Source organism: Ochotona princeps, chromosome 11 (genome assembly GCF_030435755.1).
Source record: "Ochotona princeps isolate mOchPri1 chromosome 11, mOchPri1.hap1, whole genome shotgun sequence".
NCBI lineage: Eukaryota > Metazoa > Chordata > Mammalia > Lagomorpha > Ochotonidae > Ochotona > Ochotona princeps.
Window position 1 is genome coordinate 48,058,322 of NC_080842.1, and position 22,849 is coordinate 48,081,170.

Here is a 22,849-nt window from a genome sequence, read left to right on the forward strand (position 1 = left end):
CCCAGAAAGATAAAGTCATGAAACTTTCAGCCCCAACCCCATCACCTGGGAAGAGGAGAGGGCCTGGAAATAGAGTTCATAACCAATCATGCCTATGTAAGGAAACCTGTATAAGCATCCCAAAGCCAAAGGCTTGGAGAGAGTCTGTAGAGGTGCTGGAAGGGTGGCCCACTCAGGAAGGCATGGAAATTCCATGACCTTTACCCTATACCTTGCCCTGTGTAAGTCTTCCACTGGGCTGTTCATCTGTATCCTTTATTATATTCTTTATAATAAACAGGTCAATGTCAATAAAATGTTGCCCTGAGTTCTGTGAGCCATTTTAACAAGTAATCAAACTGAAAAATGGGGTAATGAGAATATCCAATTTACAACCAAGTCAGAGAAAAGTTGTAAGTAACCTGAGGACCTGTAAGTTGCAATGAATTATCTGACATTGGGGGAAGTTTGATGGGACTTAACCCTTAACCTTGTAAAGGCTACACTGATTGCAGTTAGTGTTTGGATTGAGTTGAACTTAGGAAACTCAGATGGTATTTTTGGAGTATTAATATGTGGGGGAAAAATCCGAACATATTTGGGTGACCAGAGTGCTGTGCAAGTAAAAAGAAAGAAGTTTACTTCTCCCATAAAGACAATTTTTTTCTTTTCATTAGCCTACTCCTGTCTTAAGAGAAATTCAACTGATATAACATCTTCCCAGTAACTATTTCCAAAACCACAAAATCCTTTTGCTTAAGCTCATTAATTTGTGGAGATTAAATCTTGGTTATTTTTGCATATATTCATGTTCTGGTTTACATTGAATCTTAACTTTTGTGTGTGTGTTTTCAATCTCCGGGTACTCTATCAACTTTTTACCTTAATATTCCCATTTCATGTTCCTTTGTGCCTGATTTGGTGTGTGCAAATCATATGATCAATATGCCACCTGCCCTCCACATGATAAAACTTCAGTCTCAAAGCTACAGTCTTAACTCCCAACCTGTCCTGGAAGATTAGCACATGTCTATGGCACAACACATCTCATGCTGAAATCATGACAGGAATCCAAAACAGGCTTTCCTTCCTAGAACAAGCAGCTCATTTATCAGGGATGATATAAACAAGTATTTGCCAACAGATTTCTTATCTTTAAAAAATCTTTTCAGCAACATAAGAACAGAAAAAAATTCACTAAGGCATTCTTTATTGGTCACTTATTTGCAGACAAACATACTTAAACTTTGAATCCCATGAAAAGTTCATCTGCAAAATAAAGCCTCATAAATTCAGTTCTAAGACACCTGGGAATGTAGGAATTATAGTGGAAAACTGCACACCTAAAGAAAGTGAAGCAAATAAATCAATCCGTTGGCTTCCCAGTCTTCAGAAACAGATGCATTTTTAAAGTGGTGTGTGTGTGTGTGTGTGTGTGTGTGTGTGTGTGTGTATTAGACAGAGAGGGAGAGAAATAGACAAGAGGATGAGAGAGACAAAGACAGACTGTTTACTAAGACTGGAAGAATATTAGGATGCCACTGATGACCAGGTAGAAATTTCTACCTTGGTAGAAATCTTACTACTGAGTGTTGAATTACCCAACAAATACTTATAACACACGGATCATGTCCAGTGAATGAAACAGAAAGATAAAGAGGAAAGTTCATGGAGAAGCTCACCATCTGGTATGGATACAGGACAGAGGTAGACCTCTGAGACAGTACCAGAGTGGAGTTGGGTACAGGTACTCAGAATTCACTTTCTTTGCCTAGAAGATTCTAAAACAATTTTTCAGTCCGGGGGGAAAAATCACAACCTACTGGAGGGAGTAAGAGGAAATGACATCAATGCAGAGATCAAGGTTATTGTTTCCAAAACAATCACTGTAGGCCCCAAGCTCTGCCAGCCAAAGTTCATTATTCACAGATGATCAAGTTTGTAAAGGAACCAGATTTTCTTGCCCAGTTTTTGATCACCAGCTAGGCAAGGGATGCAAGAAGTAAAGTCCAAATTCCTTGATCTTGGGGTTGACTGGCTGCCTGAGGGGACAAGCTGACGGGTGCCCAGTGACACAGTTGCAACAACCATGTCATATTCGTAACTGACTGCTGGCCCATTTCCGACACTAACAATGACACAGCCAGTAGTTCGAGTGTCGGGCAAGCATGGACACCATGCTGAGAGCTTTAGTGCATTCTTCCACTAGACTCTCACGGGGATGTCAGGAGGCAGTGGCTTTTCCATTACAAAGATGATGGGAGGAAAGTTAACACTGAAGTGCCTGTTATGCTCTAAGCACTGAACAAAGAACATTATGCACATTACCAAGTCATTTAGCACTGAGAACAACCCTATGAATTCAGTAGTTTTACAGAAGAGTAAACTGTGACTTGGGTAACTTGTCTAAGGACACCCAGGAGGCAAATCTAGAATCTGACTCATACACTAGCCATAGGAATTGAGCCATAGGGAATGACATTAGCTGACTGTTTTGGGTCTATGAACACAACCATTTCATAGGAGTCAATGTCAGAGTTCCAAAACCCACTCACTTTTCTCCATACTCTCTGATAGCAGGGTACAACTGGCTTTATTAAATTTATAGTTATCCTCGGACAGTAATACAAAAAAAAAAAGAAAATGGAAGAAGATGAAAATCAAACCCAAGAAGAAAGGACAGCCTACTGCTAGAATAAGAAAATCTCACAGTCACACAAAAAGAATTTGGCTTTGCATTTCTGGACAGACAATAATACAAAAGCCCTCCATAGTTTCCTGCCTGCTGCCACTGTCAGGAAGCACCTGGGAACTGGTGGGTGAGTGTGGGTCCTTTTCGGGACTGGGAAGCACTACTGGCTTGAAGTAAGCAGGATCAAGAGCGTGTAACATCCTCATGTGTGGAAGTGCTCAGAGGCAGCAAAACATGCCAGCAGCATCATGAGGAGACACAGCAACACCAAATTTAAAGCCCATCCACAGGGCCTTGGGAAGCTTTATCAGCACTGCTGGGATTTATTATCCGGGGTCCCCCAAACCTCCTAGAAGAACTGGCTCCTGGAACTCCAACAACTCAGGAATGAGAGATGCAAGGAACAACGCCAGACAGGCAAGCATTGGCCTCCATCCCTGAAGAGAAAGGTCTCAGGGAGGCAGAGACTTTGTCCTCGGAGGCTGCAGATAGCCATCAGACACTCAAGTGGCCAGTCCAATGTCCTCTGACCCACATTGAGGGTACCTAGAGCCAAATTATTGAGTAGGCAACACTGTTAATCAACAGGAGACGTACAGCCTGCTCAGAAGCTGTCTGTCTAAGGTTTGCTCAAAGAGCTGTAATGGAAGAGTGGGTCCTATCCCTGCAATTTCAAGTGCCCCTGGGGCAGCAAGGTGAGAGAGGTGACTGTGAGTACTGCAGTGACAGCAGGTGCATCAGGAGAAAAGTGGCAGCTCCTGATGGCACCAGCCTAAACCTGTGGTAGGAGAAAAGGAGTTGGAGAAGATCCCTGAACTGGTGGCAATAACCACCTAGGGCCCAAGGAAATGACTAACAAGAGACAAAGCCTGTTTTCTAGGAGAGGGGCTTTTCTTTGAAACACCTCAAGAAAGGGGTGTATCGTGGTGATCACCACACCTCCCCAGGGTTGGTTGTTCAGTGCTTCAGGGCTATAGGAATAGGCTCCTGAATGCAAAGGTCAGAAAGCACAAGTCCTTCAAAGCATCTTTTTTGAATTGGCCCTCCTTTAATCTAATCCAGGCCACAAAGAAATCTAATAAAGCATGCAGTCTACTCCCGAAAAGCTCAGATTTTCTGTACTAGAAGTGTAGATGGCTGCATGTTTTCAGTGGAGGGTAAAACCATGGGGAATTGGACTGCCTTTGGAGGCCAAGAACTCGGAGGACATCCACTCCGTCTTGGATCTTCCACATGGGATGGAAGAGGCCCAGATCCTTCCTCACAGGATCTAATGTCATCGGAGCAATAGCCAGGAGTCCTGAGCGGACCTCAGAAACAGCAGAACAGGAAACTCCCGTTGGGACTCGGGAAGGGAGCTTTCTCTGGTCCTTACTTAGTTTCAACTTTGGATCCCCACTCTCTCTTGCAATGACCATCAGGGTCGCTCTGGAGCCTCCCCTGCCCCCCCCCCCGAAAAATTTAGAGTAAACAGATAGAGAACAACAAGGGAAGCTTAGAACCAGACGGGCAACGGTCAGCTTGGACTCACATATACCTTACTAGGTAAGACACAAAGATAAGCTACTCCTCACTAAGGCATTGAGGATTTCTCTGCACACCCCTCCTAAAACTGTTATGCACCTCAACTGCTGACATACGCCTTGTTAGAGTTATAAACCAGTTTAAACTATCCTAAAATCTGCCAAGTTCAGTAAAAATTGTGCTTCAACACTATAAATTGCTAAATACTAAAGTGAAAATAGACGCGAGACAGCTGAATAGTACCCTATAGCCATTTTAAGGTGTATAGAAGCCAGTTGTATATAAACTAAAATTGAAATGTCAATGAAGTAGTCAGGATGAGGTTAAGAACTTGCATGTTCTAACATATTGGTTACTCAATACCATGTTAATTAATTTCATAATGTTGTAAATTGTTGTTGATGTTATCTTGTGGCTTTTAATTGGTCAGGATGATATGCTGCCAGCTCTGCCTTCATACCAGAGATGGTCCCCCAAGAAACCGGTAAATTTATCTGGACAATAAGATGCTGGACTCTATGTTTGGTATATGCTTGCAATGAAAGAATCTTGACTGGATTTGAACGGTAATAGTGCAAGAAGGGGAGGGGTTAGGGGAATAAAAATATTATGCCTGCAATTGGTGCATTGTGTGACTATGGGTATACATGTATGTACACACGCATTACATGTATACATGTTGTGTTTTTGTGTATAGACACACGTGTGTGTATATGTGTACCTGCGGTTAAGATTCACTTCTATGCTTACTTGCATGAACCGATCACTTCCCATATTGGTTTAAACTGCAACTGCATTTCTGTCCCTAGAAACTACAACAGTTCTCACTGGCCAAATCCAATCTCTTTCCCCACCCACACCAAACCAAGTCTTTAAAGGCACATCATTGTGTCATGTCTTTATATGCATGAACAGAGGAAAGCACAAAAAGAATCATGGATCAAGTTTGGGGGAATTAAAGCATTTTTTTTAAATTTCAAATTCTTTCCCCTGATTCTAAACTAAGAATGTCACCAAAGACTCCAAGTACTGGACAAAGGAATGACTTGTTCCCTTCACTTTTGGTGAGTCAGTCATTGTGTCGCCCCACCAGGAGGAGATTTCCAAATACTCTCATGTGGACACCTTGGAAACAGAAAACAGGAAGTCTGTAGTGATGCCACCAAAAATCTGAAATTATTTCACAGAATCATCAGCAAAATAACAAGAGGAAAGCAGGAGAAAGCATGGATACTGCTGGCCCCTTCCAGAGGACATGCCTGAAGGGCACCTGTCTGCAGGGCCTGTCAGCTCTCGGTCACCCACATCGAGATACATTCAGAAGTGCAGAAGCATTTTAGCTTTCTTTTTTTTCTTAAGACTCATTTATTTTTATTTGAAAAGCAGATTTACAAGAGAGTTAGAAAGACAGAGAAAAAAGCTTCTGTTGCTGATTCACTTTCCAAGAAGCTGCAATGGCCAGAATTGAGCTGATCCTAAGCCAGGAGTCAGGAGCTTGTTCCAGGTCTGCCACATGGGTGCAGGGTCCCAAGGCTTTTGGAAGTCCTCAACTGCTTTCCCAGGCCACAAGCAGGGAGCTGGATGGGAAATGGAGCAGCTGGGACAGGAACAGGCGCACATATGGGATCCTGGAGTGTGCAAGGCAAGATTTAGCCCTGAGCCATCGTGCTGGACTTTCTAAGCACATGATGCCACTTTATGTTTGTGAGCAGGGCACAGATTTTTATACAGCTTGAGTCAAAAAGACATGAGATTGTAAAGCAGATAGAGGTTAATGCACTTTGAGATTCCAGCAATGACTGTTTCAGATGAAAGATAGGATACTATTAGCAGTTTCTTTCTCAATCACATAAATCTACCATGTCAAAAGAACCAAATTCTTAAAAAAATACAAACTTTAAAAATATTGAAAAGTCTTATATACCTGGCTCGTGGAGCATCTACAGTTTTTCCAGAGTTAAGGAAAGTCACAGTGGCCATTAACAGCTTTTCCTGTGTTGAGTCGCTACCCAAAGTCCCTGAGGACATTTTAGAACCTTCTAAAGCCCCCTGTGACTCTGTGTCTTCACTGATAGTCTCTTTCTGCTGGACACATGTCCAATATTGTCACACTGAGGAGTTTGAGCACCAGCTAAGGCATGGCATCTGACCTCACCAACACTGGAAATTGAGATGAAGCAATAATTGGAAGAAATTATGAAAAGAAAGTTCAAACATAAACTAACTGCCTACATAAGTGTTCCTCAAAATGTTCATGAAAGTGAAATGAAAAGATATGTTTATTTTAGTTCCAATAAAATGCAATCTATGCTTTTTTTGAACCATATGAAGACTTTTCATAGCACAGCAGAAGCTTTAAAATCTAGTCTCCGATGGTGGCATTTTACCAATCTAGCAGGCTAGTATCACCTCGTGCATTCTAAAAAAAAAATTTAACACTTCAGGTGACTAGATTATGACATATTGGATACACGTAATCTACAAATTCAAACAGTGACACTCAAAAAACAAAGAAGGAAAAAGAAAAGGCTCTTCTTTAAAGAAGACCAAGGAATATCAGCTTACAAATAGACTAGAATCAGAGAGTGACTATTTGGCAAGTACTAACGTCATAATAGCCTCAACAAAGTAATTCCAACGGATACCAACGTATTTGGTAAAATATTTGGGGATATCAAATTGTGCCGACAGTTTAAGAATATCCTTCACAGATGACAGAAGAAAGATCACAATCAAAATCCATAAATCTTGGGAACAACCACACTGACCAAAAATCAGTGATGACGTCACCAACAATGGGTCAAACTACACCACCCAGCACATACACACCTACAAGTCATCACTCATGCAGTCTCCTCTTCACAACTGTCTAACTCAATTAGGAAAAAATTTCATACCACAAAACAAGTAGTATGAAATTTTCAAAAACGACAACATCATGAAAGACAAAAAAAAAAAGCTAGTGAATTGTTTTGGGTTTAAGGAAACTAAAGACACAGAGTAGCTAAATGCAACTTGTAATCTATGATAAGTTTTTAAATTTTTCAAAATCAGTATGAAGGACATTATTGGGCATACTGGGAAGTTTTAACCTTGAACTCTACACAAGTCATCACTATGTTATTGCTAAATATCAGTAAAGGCGGTTATGAGATTGCTGTATATCTTGACAATCCTTCCTGCAGCATTTAGGAGGTATCTTTCATGATAACTTCATATTTCTTTGGCACAGTTAGAAAAAGAAAAGGCAGATATAGATAAAGACAGTATGACAAAATGATAATAGTTAATACATACAAGTTAGAGGGTATAAGCTCATTCATTACACTATTTTTAGGATACTTGTACACATTTGGAATTGTTCAAAAACTAAAAGTAAAAAAAAACTTCTAAAAAAATCTTTTGTAAAAAATATTTTGGAAAAAGTTATTTTCTGCCCAAATAGCATTTTGTACAGTCCAAACTCAATTATTTAACTTTATAGGAGTAAACAATTTACATCTAAAATTAATTCCATAGTCCTTTTGGTCTGGCCCAGACTCCCTGTAAAGCATTAGACAGTAAACATTTTAGTTTTTGAGGGCTATATACAGACTCTTGTTTTGTTTAGTTTTGTTTACAACCCACTCAACATGTAAAAACCATTCTTAGCAAGCAGACCTGTACAAAAATAGGCCAAAGGCTAAAATTTACCAACCCCTAATCTTAGATGATATTCCACTGAGAGCTATCTAAGTAATGAAATTACAGCCCCAGAAAGTAAGTGAGGAATTTCCTGGAATTATTTTGGGACAGTCTGGTGTAGGTGCAGGGGGTACACGTTTACCATGACTTCATCCTGGGACCAGTTTCCACAGGGAGTGACTCCCTGCAGCCCTTAACCATAAGTCCTCACAGACACAGTGGAACATTCAACTGGTATTTCTAACAGCATGACTCTTGTTGTGCACTTGTAGCTGTGTCTCACTTCGGCTTATCACCTGAGCATTTAACTTCCCAACCTTCAACTCATCACTTGGCAAAAAAAAAAAAAAAAAAAAAAAAACAACCAGAGGAAGAGACAGACAGTGATAGCAAAACACATCTAATAAAAATCTATGGGATGCATGTACTTTACATTTTATATACTTATTTTAACTTTTCTAGTACTGAAAATGAAAGAGTTGTGCATAATATTATACGCAAGGGCTGTACAGGACAAATCATGTGCAGCAAAAGCTCTCCCAGGGTGATAATGGCCCTGCTCAGTTTCTGTTAAGACACCTGTGGATACCTGTCTATTCTCTCCCTGTCTCTGTCCTCTTTGACTCATACACCCCACTCTGAGTATTCTCAATGTGGTCCTGAGAGCTCTAACAAACCTGAGGTATCTATGTCCTCTACAGACCACGGCCTCTTTCCTTTCAGCTTTCTCATGCTCTCCCTCTTACGAACCTGGCTTAGCATCTAAGGATACTGGATGTTTACCTTTTTCTAAAAGGCCCAATCCAAGGGACCCTTCTTCACTCACCACCCAAAGACCATCTGCTGCTCCACCCTTCTCCCCACAACCCAGGTTTCCTGATCCTCCCTCCCTTCTTCTCCATCAGCCTCTTCATTTTCTCTCCTATGACAACCCCAATTCTAGAAACAAGACAATGGGTGAGAGCCAATTCCAAGATACTAGACTTCCTGCATTTAAGTCTTTGTTATCCATGTGACTTTATCCAAGTTACTTATCACCGTGTGTCTTAGATGCTTCCTCTGTAAAATGGGTATAATAACAGCGCAAGTTATAGGTAAATTTAGAATTAGGCTGGTGATAGAAAAAACCCTGGACTCAGACAGTGCTCTTCTCTTTGAGGAGAACTATGAGAGCATTTTTTTTCCCCACAGACTCATAAACAAACCTGGACATTCTGAGTGAACAAACAGCATGACACCTCCACATAGTTGCAACTAACTTCTACAGGAGATTCAACTCAGAAAGGGTGAGAACTTACTGAACAACAGGAAGAGTTCCAGAAGGCTATTCAGATATTTCCCTGCTGGGGTTATAATACTGTTAGAAAGATACCACTTGGGCTTCCATTTTGAACAATACAAAAGTAGGAAGCTCCAAGTGATTTGGAAAAAACAGAACTACATATTATAAAGACCCAAATAATTGAACTGTTAACTTGAAAAATTTGTAATTATAGGGAATTACTCTTCTACTTTTTAAAAAATTTATTTATTTTAAAAGAGTTACAGAGAAAGACAAAGCACTTCCATTTGCTGGTTCACCCTTTAAATGGCTGCAACAGTCAGTAGTGTGCCAGGCCAAAGGCAGGAGCCAAGAGTTTTGTCTGAGTCTCCCACATGGGTGGTAGGGCCCAAGCACTTGGGTCATCTTCCACTGCTTTCCCCAGACCATTAGCAGTGATCTGGATTGGAAATAGAGCAGCTGGAACTTAAACCAGCATCCATATGGGATGCTGCTGCTGCAGGCGGCAGCTTTACTTGCTATGCCACAATGCTGGCCCCTTCTATTTTTAAATGTTGCCCCTCGGATAGCAGGAATGAGTTAGCATTCCTTGACATCAGCGCTCACTTAATTATCTCTGGTTCTTGGAGAGCGGTAAGATCTTAGGCATTCTCATCTACTCTCCAAAGTCAGGTGCTGGAAACTCTGAGTGAACCTGCCCTCTAGGACCTGTCATTTTCTTTAAAGCCTCCAAGCTGAATGTCCTATTTTTAGTTCTGCCACCAATTCCACACCTGAAACAGTGCATGTCCTCTTACTGTTTGAGTACCTACTTGTAGCCTCTGGGTAAAAGTCCCAGAAAATGCACCTGCTCATCTCAGCTAATGAAAGTTCAAGGTTCCCAACTCAAGAGAAAACCTAGCCATGAAAATAAGGTCAGAAATCCTTGTCCCACAGCGTTACTAACTTCACTGCATTCAGTTCTTGGTTTTAAATCTCACTATCCTGCAAGTGCGACACCTGCTTTCTCTGGGTGCTGATTTTAGCCCCTGTCTGGGACTCATATTGCTGGCTTTCCACACCTACAGCTATCCAGACCACTCATCCCACATTGGCAGACTTCTGGCCAGGGAGGCCAGCTACAGTCTCACCAAGAAAACCAGGATCTGGGCCCTGATCCTCATTCTCCAAAATTCATGCTCCTTCAAAATACACCAGTGGACTAAGAACCCACAGTCAGAGGGCTTAGACAGACAGCAAGTCTCCTGTTTTGGGTGTTACACCTATCCAGCAGTAACATTTGCCCCTCTTGTTCATGTTGAGTCAGTTTCTTGAGCTCCACTCTTGGGTTTCTAGGAGCCCAATGCTGCATTAATTGAAAGAATTACCTGGCCATAATCTATTGTAGTTCTAACCATCTATATCTGAACACTGGTCCAGACCTAAAACCCCCCATCTCCACTCTAAAACTCCTACCATTCATTATTGTGTATATAGAAAACCCATCAATGGATACTGACTTTGAATGTGTGGGAAACCCACCCTCTAACTCACTGTCTTTCACTAAGAGACAGATTACACAGGTGTGAATACCTCAAGACCCAGGGCCTTGTCTCCAGACAAGCTCACCCTGGACCTAGAGTTCAGTAGGCAAAAACAAGCCTACCCAGACACATGGGAAGCACGACCTGACAATGAACTCCCTGATTGCTGAAACATTAAAGAGTTGGTGTGGGGTGGGAGAGCAGGAAGCAGTATTATGGCTCAGTGAGTTGAGCTGCCATTTAGGATACCTGCAAGTCATGTCAGAGTGCCTGGTTCAAGTTGTGGTGGCACTGGGCTGAAGTGATCAATTGCAGAGTGTGAAAGATATCTCTCTATATATATAACTCTGCCTTTCAAATAAATGCATCTGTCTTTTTAAAAATGAAAATTATAGAGCCTATTAAATACAAATTTTGAAATCTTGATTTGAATTGTAGATTCTTCACCTACCCAACTGTAAGTATTAAGACTAGATTATTCTGTATGTATAACCCCTGCACATAAAGCTCCTTAATTCAGTCATGCCAGCAACATTCTATGACAGAGCCTAGTTTCAAAACATAAACACTCTAATTGTCAATATTTGAAGTTTTCCAAGACCCAAATTAAACATATTCAAAATACCTAAGTGAAGTAGGCCTGGAAAGAAACAGCACCTGATGTTTCTCACAAGATGTTGTTAAGCTTGACAGCCCTGTTTTTTCTTGTTACTTTGGCAGAAGAAAACTACTTTTTTTTCCTGAGATTAAAAAGGAGAAGAAAGCTGCCACTTTCACCACAATTAGGTTGTACCCTTAAAACTACCTGTATAATAAGTTGGTTGGAGTAATGTAGCAGCTACATCTTCTTTCTTTATCTAATTTGCAGAACTACCACAGTCCCCACCATTCCCAATTGTTACACAAAGATTCCTTCACCTACTTGTGTTCCCTTTCTTATTCAGGTGTTTTTTTTTTTAATTTCAGATCCAACTGTGAATTACATTCAAAATAAAATGCTAAACATTTCATAGATAAACTGAAGAGTACTCATGATGGGGGCAGGCAGAGGGAGGAAACAACTGAAAACTGGCCATACTTACTCACACAGAAGAATTCCATTTTCCAATCCTGTCCGAAAATCTTTGTCACCAAAACTTCTGCCAGTCACTTGCTGGAAAAGAAAGAAGAATAAGCATAAATTTTTCTTTTTCATTAAAGACATTCAATCAATTTTTCAGAAAACTTTGTTTATTTTCATTGGATTTAAAGACCAAAGGACATGAGAAATTTCTCTCTGTCAGTTCACGCTTCAAGGGCCCACTCTATGTAGGACTAAGTCAGGCTGGAGCCAGCAGGTGGGTCCCTCTGGGTCTGCCATGCAGGGGACAGAGAGCCAGGCCCTTGAGCATCCTTTGGGGCCTCTGCAAGGTGTACATTAGCAGGAGGCTGGATCACACACAGAAGAAGCAGGACTTGAACCCCACACTCCCAACTGAATTGCAGGCATCTCAACAGTGGTTCAACTGCTGGACCAAATGTCTTTCCTGAGCTATACTTTTTGTTCTGGTCTGTTCAATTCTCAAGAACCTTGAAAAAAAGAAAGAAAAAAAAAAACCAGTGGCATTCCAGGAATGGGGGCAATCCCTTAGGCCTCAAGGTCTGTCCCACAGGTAGCACTGCCTAGAATAGCTGAGGTTAAATTTAAACCATTTCTTTGAAACTTTTATTCCTATCTACTATATTTCACGATAATTGTTCTTTGTGATAAGGAATTCTTACTTTTGGAGGTTTGACCAGGATAAGTCAAGAACACAGCGCGACTGAGATGCTCCAATCTACACACACACACACACACTTAAAAAAAATCATAAAAAACACCACCGAGGAATAAAATCTCCATTTTCTACAACATTAAGAAGTTTACGGAAGAGAGAATATAGACACTGAGACTAATAGCCAGACCAAATATTAAAGCCACTATTCACCAGTAACAGGGTGTAAAACAGGAAAAAATAAATAAAATACAAGGAAAGACTACCTATCCGACAGCACAGCACTGCTGGCTCTTCTCAGTGCCCCTGGCTCTCAGCAACCTCCAGACTGACCACCAGACGTTTCACTCATTTGTTTGCTCAGAAAGTATATACAGTGTCCCTACAATACTGCAACCCAATTGCAAACACAAATACAGCAAAAATAAAATTATAATTATTAAGCCAGAGAAGGAAATAAAACCATAACGATTTTAAAAAGGAAAAAAGGAAAAGGGAAGAATAAATGGAGCAAGACAAACCAAACTTCCCTAATTAAAAGACAGAGATTGTGAGAGTAGAAGAGTAGAAGAGGAAGCATGAGCCAGCTATGTGATGTCTCCAAAAACGCACTCTACATATAAAGGTACAATTGAGTAAAAAGCAACAATGGAATACAATACACAGTAGACTAACAATAATCACAAGAAAGCTGAAGTGGCTATAAATATACCTGACAAAGAATCTTTCAGAACATGAACAATAAGAGAAAACAGTCGCTTCACGATTATAACGACATTTACTAATCAGAAAGACATAATAATCCTAAACATTAATGCATCTAATTTTAAAAAGCCTCAAAATACACAAGCCAAAACCATCAGAAATGCAAAGAGAAACAAAACAATACACAGAGTCAAAAGTCTAAATCTCGGGCCCAGCACGGTAGCCTAGTAACTAAAGTCCTTGCCTTGCACATGCTAGGATCACATATGGGCACTAGTTCATGTCTCAGCGGTCCCGCTTCCCATCGAGCTCCTTGCCTGTGGCCTGATAAAGAATTGGAGGATGGCCCAAAACCTTGTAACCCTGTACCCACATGGGAGACCCAAGAGAGGCTCTGGGCTCCTGGCTTCGGATCGACTCAGCTCCAGCCATTGTAGCCACTTGGGAGGTGAATCAATGGACAGAGGATCTTCCTGTCTCTCCTTCTTTCTGAATATCTGCCTTTACAATAAAAATAAATAAATCTTTAGAAAAAAGTCTAAATCTCTCTCTTCAACACTTGATACAACATGTCAGTACAAAATCAACAAGGATATAGAAGACCTAGACAACACTATTGATGAAACTGCCTTAATTTATATTCCCAGAACATTTTATCCTGCAACAAAAATTTGTACACTTTTTTTCATAAGTTCACAATGAACACTTAACAAGATACACCAGATTCTGTGACAGAAAACAAGTAAACCTAACAGCTTTCATATGAACTATGTTATCTGATCATTCAGTAGCATGTTATTCAACTTCATGTTGTTGTAAATTTACCATTTTTTCTGTTCTTGATTTTGTTTTATGGCTTTTCATTTAACAGGATGTATAGTAACTGTGTAATAGGGACTATCATTTCCAGATGTGATGTTACAATGCAGTATGCACTTGTACTTTCAAATCAAAGATGGACTCCCAATGAAACTACTAGACGCATCTTGACAATAGGATGCCGGACTCCCTGCTATTGTCCATACCTACAATGTCAGGATACATTTAAATAGCAGAATGATGGACTTAGGACTGTTTGTGAAGAACTATGTTACTGTAGTAATATGGGGAAAATCAGTGGGGGGAGAGGATCTAGGAAGGGGAGAAGGAACATTCAGGAGCCTATGGAACTGTACCATTAAAAAAAAAGTCTGTTATCTGATGGTCAGATGTCGAGGTGCAATGGGTCAAGGTGCCACCTGGGATATTCATATCCCAAATGGAATGCGAAACAACTTCCTGCTAATGCACCTGGGAAACTAGTGGTGATGGGTCTCTGTGCGATTCTTGCTTCTCATGTGGAAGACTAAGATGGAGTTCCAAACTCCTTGCTTTGGTCTGGCCCAGCAGTGGTTATTGCCAGCATTTTTAGAGTGAATCAACACATGGAATATCTTTATCTTTGATTCTCTGTCCCTCTCTCATCCTTTCCTTCTCTTTAAAACAGATGAACAGATAAATAAGTAAATATTTTTAAAAGTATGCTACCTGGGGCCCAGAGTGGTAGTCCAGTGGCTAAAGTCCTTGGCTTGCATGTGCGGGATCACATATGGGTGCCGGTTCTAATCCCAGAGGCTCCACTTCCCATCCAGCACCCTGCTTGTGGCCTGGGAAAGCAGTCAAGGATGGCCCAAAGCCTAGGGACCCTTGCACCCACGTGGGAGATCCAGAAGAAGCCACTGGTTCCTGGCTTCAGATTGGCTCAGCTCTGGCCATTGCACGACTTGGAGGATTGGATCAGCAGACAGAGGATCTTCCATTCTGTTTCTCCTCCTCTCTCTGTATATCTGACTTTCTAATAAAAGTAAATAAATATGTTTTAAAGACTATGCTCCCTAGTCAAAATGAAATTAAAACCTAAATGAGCAACAGGAATATTTCTAGAAAATCCCTGAATATTTTTAAGCTAAGTAACATAATTCTAAATAGCCCATTGGTCAAAAAATGAAATTAAAATTGAGCATGATTTTTTATATTTATTTTCAACTTTTTCCACATTTTCTAAACTTCCCATAATTAATATGTAATACTCTAATCAAAGAAAAACTAACTAAGATTTTTGGTTTGTTTTTAATAAGAAAAGTTGGTGTAAGAGCAGGCTAAGGAAACCAAATGGTCTGAGTTCCTCCAAACCAAGTTCACGTTGTATTATTAAACAACCTCATTTGCATACTAATTAAAAAGGAAAGTTATTAGCCGATGTAATATAAGGCATAAAAAAGTATTTTGCTATTATCTCTCATTTTTATTTGTGGGAATGCCAGGAAACAAACTGTCATATAATCATTTATTTGGCAGAATTTTGCAGAGTTAGGATGTCACTTGGGATACTCTCACACCGTATCAAAACGTCTGTCTTGAGTTCTATCTCAAATCTAATCCCAGCTTCCTGACAATGCATTTCCTAGGAGACCCAGGAGATAGCTCAAGTGGATGGGTCCGTGCCATGCACAAGTAAACACAGCTTGAGTACCAGGGTCCCAGCTTTGTTTTGCCCAGTCCAGGCTGTTACAGGCAAGTGGGGAGTAAAGGAGTGAAGGGGAGAGATTTTCTCTCTCTCTCTCTCTCTCTCTCCACCCCCCTTACTTTTTCCCTCATTTCCTCCCTCCCTTCATCCCACTCTCTGCCTTTCAAATACATAAAAAGACATTTTTCCAAAATTCATTCTTACTCATTTGCAAATTTATCACTTTCTCCCCAATACAAAAAATTAAGAACAATGGCTTTTTAAAAACTAATCTTTCAAGCACAGACTTTAAACTGTTGCATTTTCTTCCCAAAATCTGTCAGTAATGTTTCTGTCCTTGATCTGCCATCTGTCATAACGATTCATCCTCTGCCAGCATCACTCACACTCTCTATGATGCTAACCTCCTTTCACCAAGAAGTGATTAGAAGAGACAGAAAACATTTCCCCCGATCTTTACATTTTTGTTAAAAGCATCACGTTCCAGTCTAACAAAAGCAGAGCCAACACTGAGGACCCAAGACAGCACAGTCGCAATTACGTGTCCCAGGCCTAAGATGTCCCAGGTCTCTCTCCACATGTTGGGCAATGATGAGGAACAATATCAAGAGACACAAGTGTGGATGAGATATGGCCACTGTACATAGCAAGCTCACAGACTTGTGAGCAAAGCAGCTATCTAAACTCTAAACATGAAGGGGAAAAAACCTAAATAAACATTAAGATTAGTAGACTGGATTAAAAAACAAAATCCATCTATTTATTGTCTAGAAGAGACACACTTCACCAACAAAAATCAGCGGAAACTATATCGCATGGGTTTTGTTATTTTCTGTTAGTTTCATCTCTTCAAAACTTTACTTTCTTCTGATTAAATTCTTCAATGACTTGTAGATCATACAGTAGCATCATTTTCTTCAAGAAGGTTCTTGATTTTCATTTCTTCAGCTACATGATAGTCATTGAGTAGCATGTTATTTAACTTCATGGTGTTGTTAATTTCTTTTTTCTCCCTGATACTGATTTTGTTTTGTGGCTTTTCATTTAAGGGGATATATAGTAGCTGTGTAAAGGAGACTGTCATATCTAGTAACATGTCATTTAACTTCAAGACATTGTAAATTTCTATTTTTCTTTCTATTATTGATTTTGTATTGTGACATTACATTTAAGGGGATGTACAGTAGCTGTGAAATGGAGACTAACATCCAGATGTGAAGATACAATGTAGTATGCATTTCTACTTCCAGACAAAGATGGACTTACAATGAAACTGTTCACTATATCTTGACAATAGGATGCTGGACTCTCTGCCATAGTCCATGCCCGCAACGATGGCCATATGACTGTGTATGAAGAACTATATTTTAGTAATGACATAGAGGAACGAGGTGGGGGAAAGGGAATTGGGGAGGGGATAAGGGAAATGCCCGGAGCCTATGGAACTGTATCATAAAATGATAATAATAAAATGTAAACAAAGATTATAAGAAAATATTGGTGGCCCAAATACAACCTCAATTGTTCATGCACTGTTTACAGTTATCTTTCCTATGATGAATAAGTCAACCTGCTAATCAATGTCCTCCAAGATGCTATCTGGCCAGAATTAACTTCTTAGAAGCCCAGCTCTAAAGGAAGACTTAACACCATGTGTTTGGAGGAGGGTGCTTTAGTTCCATCTCAGTTCCTCCTCTTCTGTCCCTGCTTCCTGTGCCATTAGGTCCTAGCATGACCTTTACTCTGCTGCCCACTGGTCAATGCCATTCACTCCTCAAAGCCCAGTAGGGCATCTGGATCTTTGCTGGGAGAATCAACAGCTGATAGACCACAAAAATTCAACCAGGAGTACCTGCCTCTGACAGGCCGGTCCTGAGACCTGTAGCTGTAGAATCTTCCCCATTAGAATTGCTAGAAACGCAGGCTCAGCCCTCCAACACTTAGTAAGCCTGACCAGTGTTTCAAAAATGATCCCCACACAATTAACAGGCACAGTGGATGTATATGAAGCCCTGACCTAAGCAGGGCCAGCAGTACAGAAAGCCTAAAGGGAGGGCCTTCTGCTGGAATCGGGATTTGGAGTGACCTGTTGCAACAACTCCCTCAGTACATCTTTATGATGTGTTTACAACATCACTCACTGTATAGTCTAACTATAAAGACTGCTAATTACAGTTCCCTTCTTGATGGCACAAGTCATTGCTATTAACAGGAAAATAGCTGCCAAAATTCCACCATTCCCAACAGCCCATTTGCAGGAAAGTGAAAAGTGACTGCCAAACCTTCTCTAACTATCCGACCTGGGTCCCTACCCAAAAAGGACTCTCCCACTAGGCACAGGGAAAGCCATCAACTTATGATCCCACCACAAAGACACAAAGCCAGGAGAGTGTTGAGGAGAGCTCTTAATGAGTGGGATCTGGAATATGGAGTGGGTGGAGAGACAATCCAGCTTCAGAAGCATTCAAAGGCCAACAGAGAAGGACAACATGAATGTCATGAGCAACTTATCCTGCCCCCAGTCCTGTTTGCTCACCCTGCTGGTCCTCATCCATCTGATCAATGAATTTCAGCAATCCCTTCAAGTCTCAAATCTTCAGTTATGTTAGACTCCTAGGCTGAACATTTCATTGCAATCACCCACAAATCCTGCTGCTGCTCCCTTTGGAACAAAGCCTTTCTCACTGCCTCTACTCCACCACTTCACTCCAAGTCACTGTCATCTTACTCCTACATAGTGTGAGAATCCCTTAACTCACTTCATTGATTCTACCCTTGCTCCTTTTTATCTGTCTCAATCCAGCAAGCTAGGATAATCCTGTAAAATTAGAGCATACCTCTACCATCTTATTAAATAGCTTTCACAAGCCTTTTATCTCACAACCAGTAGAAGGCATAGTTCTTGTCATTCCCTATAAATGTTGAAAATATAAACAAACAAGTAAACAAAAATATAATAGGAATGTATAGGAACAAGCGGCTAGACATTGCTTGTACCAATCTCCACTCCAGGAGGACCTTACATTGAGTTGTGGTAGCAATTATGTCACAAAGCATGTCCTATGTATCTTTCAGGAAAGTCCAGTATCAGATTTTTCCTGCTTTAGAGTTTAGGATTAATTCATTTTAAGTATTAATCAAAGTATTTTTGGAAGGAACTACAGACTAAAATTGTCAATGAATGTACAATGTACTACAACATTAATGATTTTGAAAGAGTAGAAAAGCTTTCATCTCCTTTAGCTATTACGCCAAAAGCAGAAGCAAGGGGACACTGTGATGTGTCATCACACTATTTTATGCAAGTAATTACTGAGGAAGCTCATCTGTATCTGATTTCCTTTGCATAGATCTAAAAGGTAATTATGTTCCCGAGTTTGGCTGTTACCATGGCATGGCTGTAAACACAAACAACTTTCGGGCAAAGAAAAAAATAGCCTAATAAAGAAAACCACACAGAAATATGAATAACTTTTCTTAAAAAGAAAACAGCCTAATAAAAAAAATCACACAACTTCAGGATAGCATGTTTGTAATACATTGTATATCACAATGCTACATTCTGCTAATTACTTTGTCACCTCTGTTGTTACTTAATGGCCAGGAAAATCCACAGGCTGCCAAGAAAGGTTCAATTTCCCAGCCTTATCACTACCATTTATATAAGTGGAATTTCAGAAATATTTTCCTGCACTTTCTGCTGTTTTTTTTTTTTTTTAAGGCAATCCAGGAGATAAACTGCAGTCCACTGACAAACTGCAGCTCTACAGAAGAAAAACTAGGTCCCTGTGTGACGGCCTAGTGGCTGCATCCTCGCCTTGCATGCGCCAAGATCCCATACAGGCACCAGTCCACTTCCTGCTGCTCCACTTCCTGCTGCTCCCTCCTTACAGCGTGGGAAGGCAGTGGAGGATGGCTCAAAGCCTTGGGACCCTGCACCTGCGTGGGAGACCCGGAGGAGATTCCTGGCTCCTGGCTTCTGACTTCGGACTGGTTTAGCTCCAGCCACTATGGCCACTTGGGCAGCGAACCAAAGGACACATCTTTCTCTCTGTATCACCTTCTCTCTGTACATCTGTCTTTCTAATAAAAAATAAATCTTGAAAGAAAAAAGACAAAGAAGAAGAGGAAGGTGAAGGAGGAGGAGGAGAGCAAAAAGAGAAGGAGGAAGAGTAAGAAAAAAAGGAAGAGGAAGAAGAAAGGAGGAGGAGGACTACAGGAAGGGGCCGGCACAGTGGCATAGTAGACTAATCCTCTGTAGTGTTAGCATCACTTTTGGGCATTGGTTCAAGTTTGGCTGCTCCATTTCCCATCCAGCTCCCTGTTTATGGTCTGGAAAAGCATTAGAGAATGGCCCAAGTCCTTGGGCCACTGCACAGTCCTGGGAGACCCAGACGGCTCCCAGTTTTGGAGCAGCCCAGCTCTGGCTGTCATGAATAAATAAATCAAAGAGAGAGAGAGAAAAAGAGAGAGAGAGAGAGAGAGAAAGGAAGGAAGGAAGAAAGGAAGAGAAAAAAGAAAAGAAAAAGAGAGAGAAAGAGTGTGGATAAATGTTAAAATCACATAAGACAAATGATTTTAGGTGAAGATTTTTCTGGCTAACAAAATATTGGTCTCTGTATTTGAGCAATTGCAACAAAATGTGATTTTTTTTTTATATTTTGGCTTTTCAAAGCCAGGAACATTTTCCAAATTGTAGATAAATAAGTATGTTTTCCAGAAGGTTGTGATTTCTGCCTATAAACTGCTAATGAAAAAAGTCACACCTTGATATCTCAGCTCATTAAAATGCAGCTCATGATGCTTACTGCTTTCCTGATCATGTTTGACTTCATTAACAAGGGCATCTCAGTGTCTAAATAATAAAAAGAAAGCAGATTAATACTGCCATTTTCTTTTTTTTTTTAATTTATTCATTTTTATTACAAAGTCAGATATACATAGAAGAGGAGAGACAGAGAGGAAGATCTTCCATCCGATGATTTACTCCCCAAGTGAGCGCAACGGCCAGTGCTGCGCCGATCCGAAGCCAGGAGCCAGGCACTTCTTCCAGGTCTCCCACACAGGTGCAGGGTCCCAAAGCTTTGGGCCGTCCTCAACTGCCTTCCCAGGCCACAAGCAGGGAGCTGGATGGGAAACGGAGCTGCTGGGATTAGAACCTGAGCCCATATGGGATCCCGGGGCGTTCAGGGCAAGGACTTAAGCCGCTAGGCCACGCTGCCAGGCCCCGAGAACTGCCATTTTTCACATTTTCTGAAAAATAAATCTTTTGTAGAGTTGCTAGAAAAATCAAGTCATTGTTCTATGGAGCTGCTTTGTAAACAATGAGGAATCAACTCCTCAGAGCCAAACTTCACAATCAAGCGATCATTTACTAAACACCCAAATCATGCCAGAAAGGGTGAAAGGCATGAGTAAGACCAAAAATAACAATATCTGTACCCTTACCCAGTGGAACCACAATCCACAGGGAAAGAGAAGATGTTACAATTCAGGAAGTTGCTGGATGAGAAATAGGATCTAGAAGAAGAGCAAGCAGAAAGTGACCAACACAGACTGCACGGCTAAAGCAGTTGCCTAAGAGCTCACATTCCCACAGCACGTGCCTGTTCTAAATGCTTGCCATGTACCACTTTCTTTTCTTTTCTTGACAACTTTTTTTGTGTTTGGCTATCATTTCCATGTAAAAGTCAATTAAACCTGGTAAATAACATGGCCAAGGGTACAGGGTTAGCAAACATGAATCTGGACTTAATCTCCCACTCGTAAGCACAATCCTGTGCAGTATCCAGGCAAAATTCTATGGGAGAGCTGTAGGATGGGCTCTCTCTGCCTAAGGACATCAGGAAGGCCTTTGAGGCCCTGACACTGGAGGTGGTCCTGAAGTCTGAGAAGGGATTCCCCAAAGGAAAGAGACAAGACAGGGAACTCCGGGCAGATTGAAAGAGCTGACCAAAGCCGCCTTTGAATAAGGTGAAAAATGCAGAAGGGGAGAGTAGTAAAAAGTGAGGTACCATAGTAATCACAGCCCAGTCGGTGAAGCACCTTACGTGTCAAGACGGGGGATTGTACTTGAACCTGGAACAACAGAGACATCTCAGATGAAAGTAGAGACAAGGGTTTCTTTGGCAACTGATTTTACCATTTCTGAATAACCTCCTCTCCCAAAAGACTGTCCCAGAATGACATGGAGTTTATGGCTTCCAATTACTCATCTATCTTCATGGCCTCTCTCACCCCTGCGTATATATATAACCAATGACCTCACTGTTGGAATCACAGTGAAATGGAAGCCATTTAGCCAGACGCTCCTTTAGAATGTGCATACATCCCTCAACAAACTCTCTCTACATTATCTTTCCACCTTTTCCTGCCACCTCAAAAGGGAGAAATGCCCTATCTCTTTCCTATGCAGGGTTCCTCTATCAAGGTTCTGGACCCCTTTGATTCCCATTCATAGGCACTGCCTCCATCTCAACCAGTCACAGTTCCCTCCATCTCCCTGTTGGGAGCATCAGGAGTTTTTCTTTTTAAAACAGATTTATTTATTTTTATTAGAAAGAGAAGGAGAGACAGAGAGATCTTCCATCCACTGGTTCACTCCCCAGATGACAGCAATGGTTACAGATGAGCCAACCCTAAGCCACAAACAGGAGCTTCTTCAAGGTCTTTGACGTGAGGGGCAGGGTCCAAAGGACTTGGGCCATCCTCCACTGCTTTCCTTGTCCATAAGAAGGGAGCTGGATCTAAAGCAGAGCAGCCAGGACACAAACCCGTGCCCATATGGTATGCCAGCACTTAATTCAAAGGACTAGCCTACTGTGTGTGAGCTTTGAGATTTTTCTCCTTTGAACCTAGCATGTTAGCAGCATGAGAGTCAGCCAATCCCTGATTTTTTCCTTTTCATTTCCTATGTCTCCTGGGCTTCCTAACAGCCATATACTCCTGGTTCTCCTTCTGTCCCATTTATAAATACGCCATCACTCCCTGCCTAAGTCTTTCACTTCCTTCACTTTCCAACTGGAATGTGGGCCTTTTTCTTTCTTCACTTTTCTCTCCACCATCCTGTCACCATCTCCCTGGGTAGTCCTATCCAGTCTTTCAATTTTCTAGATCTCACATAAGTCATATGTTTTTGTATGCTGCCTACTCCCCGCATTTTCTTACCCAATACCTCCACCAAGGTACCTAACAAAGAAC

The 22,849-nt window shown here is 41.1% G+C and overlaps 1 protein-coding gene across 5 annotated transcripts in view; it reads right to left on the reverse strand.

The window, feature by feature from the left end:
* The window catches only part of LIMCH1 (LIM and calponin homology domains 1), a 312,362-nt gene that overhangs the window by 169,209 nt on the left and 120,304 nt on the right, over positions 1 to 22,849 (reverse strand). For all 5 annotated transcript variants that reach the window (XM_058670166.1, XM_058670159.1, XM_058670162.1 and 2 more), the window contains exon 2: positions 11,767 to 11,837. In XM_058670166.1, coding sequence (XP_058526149.1) covers positions 11,767 to 11,837 — 71 coding nt within the window. The remainder of the gene's footprint in view (positions 1 to 11,766; positions 11,838 to 22,849) is intronic.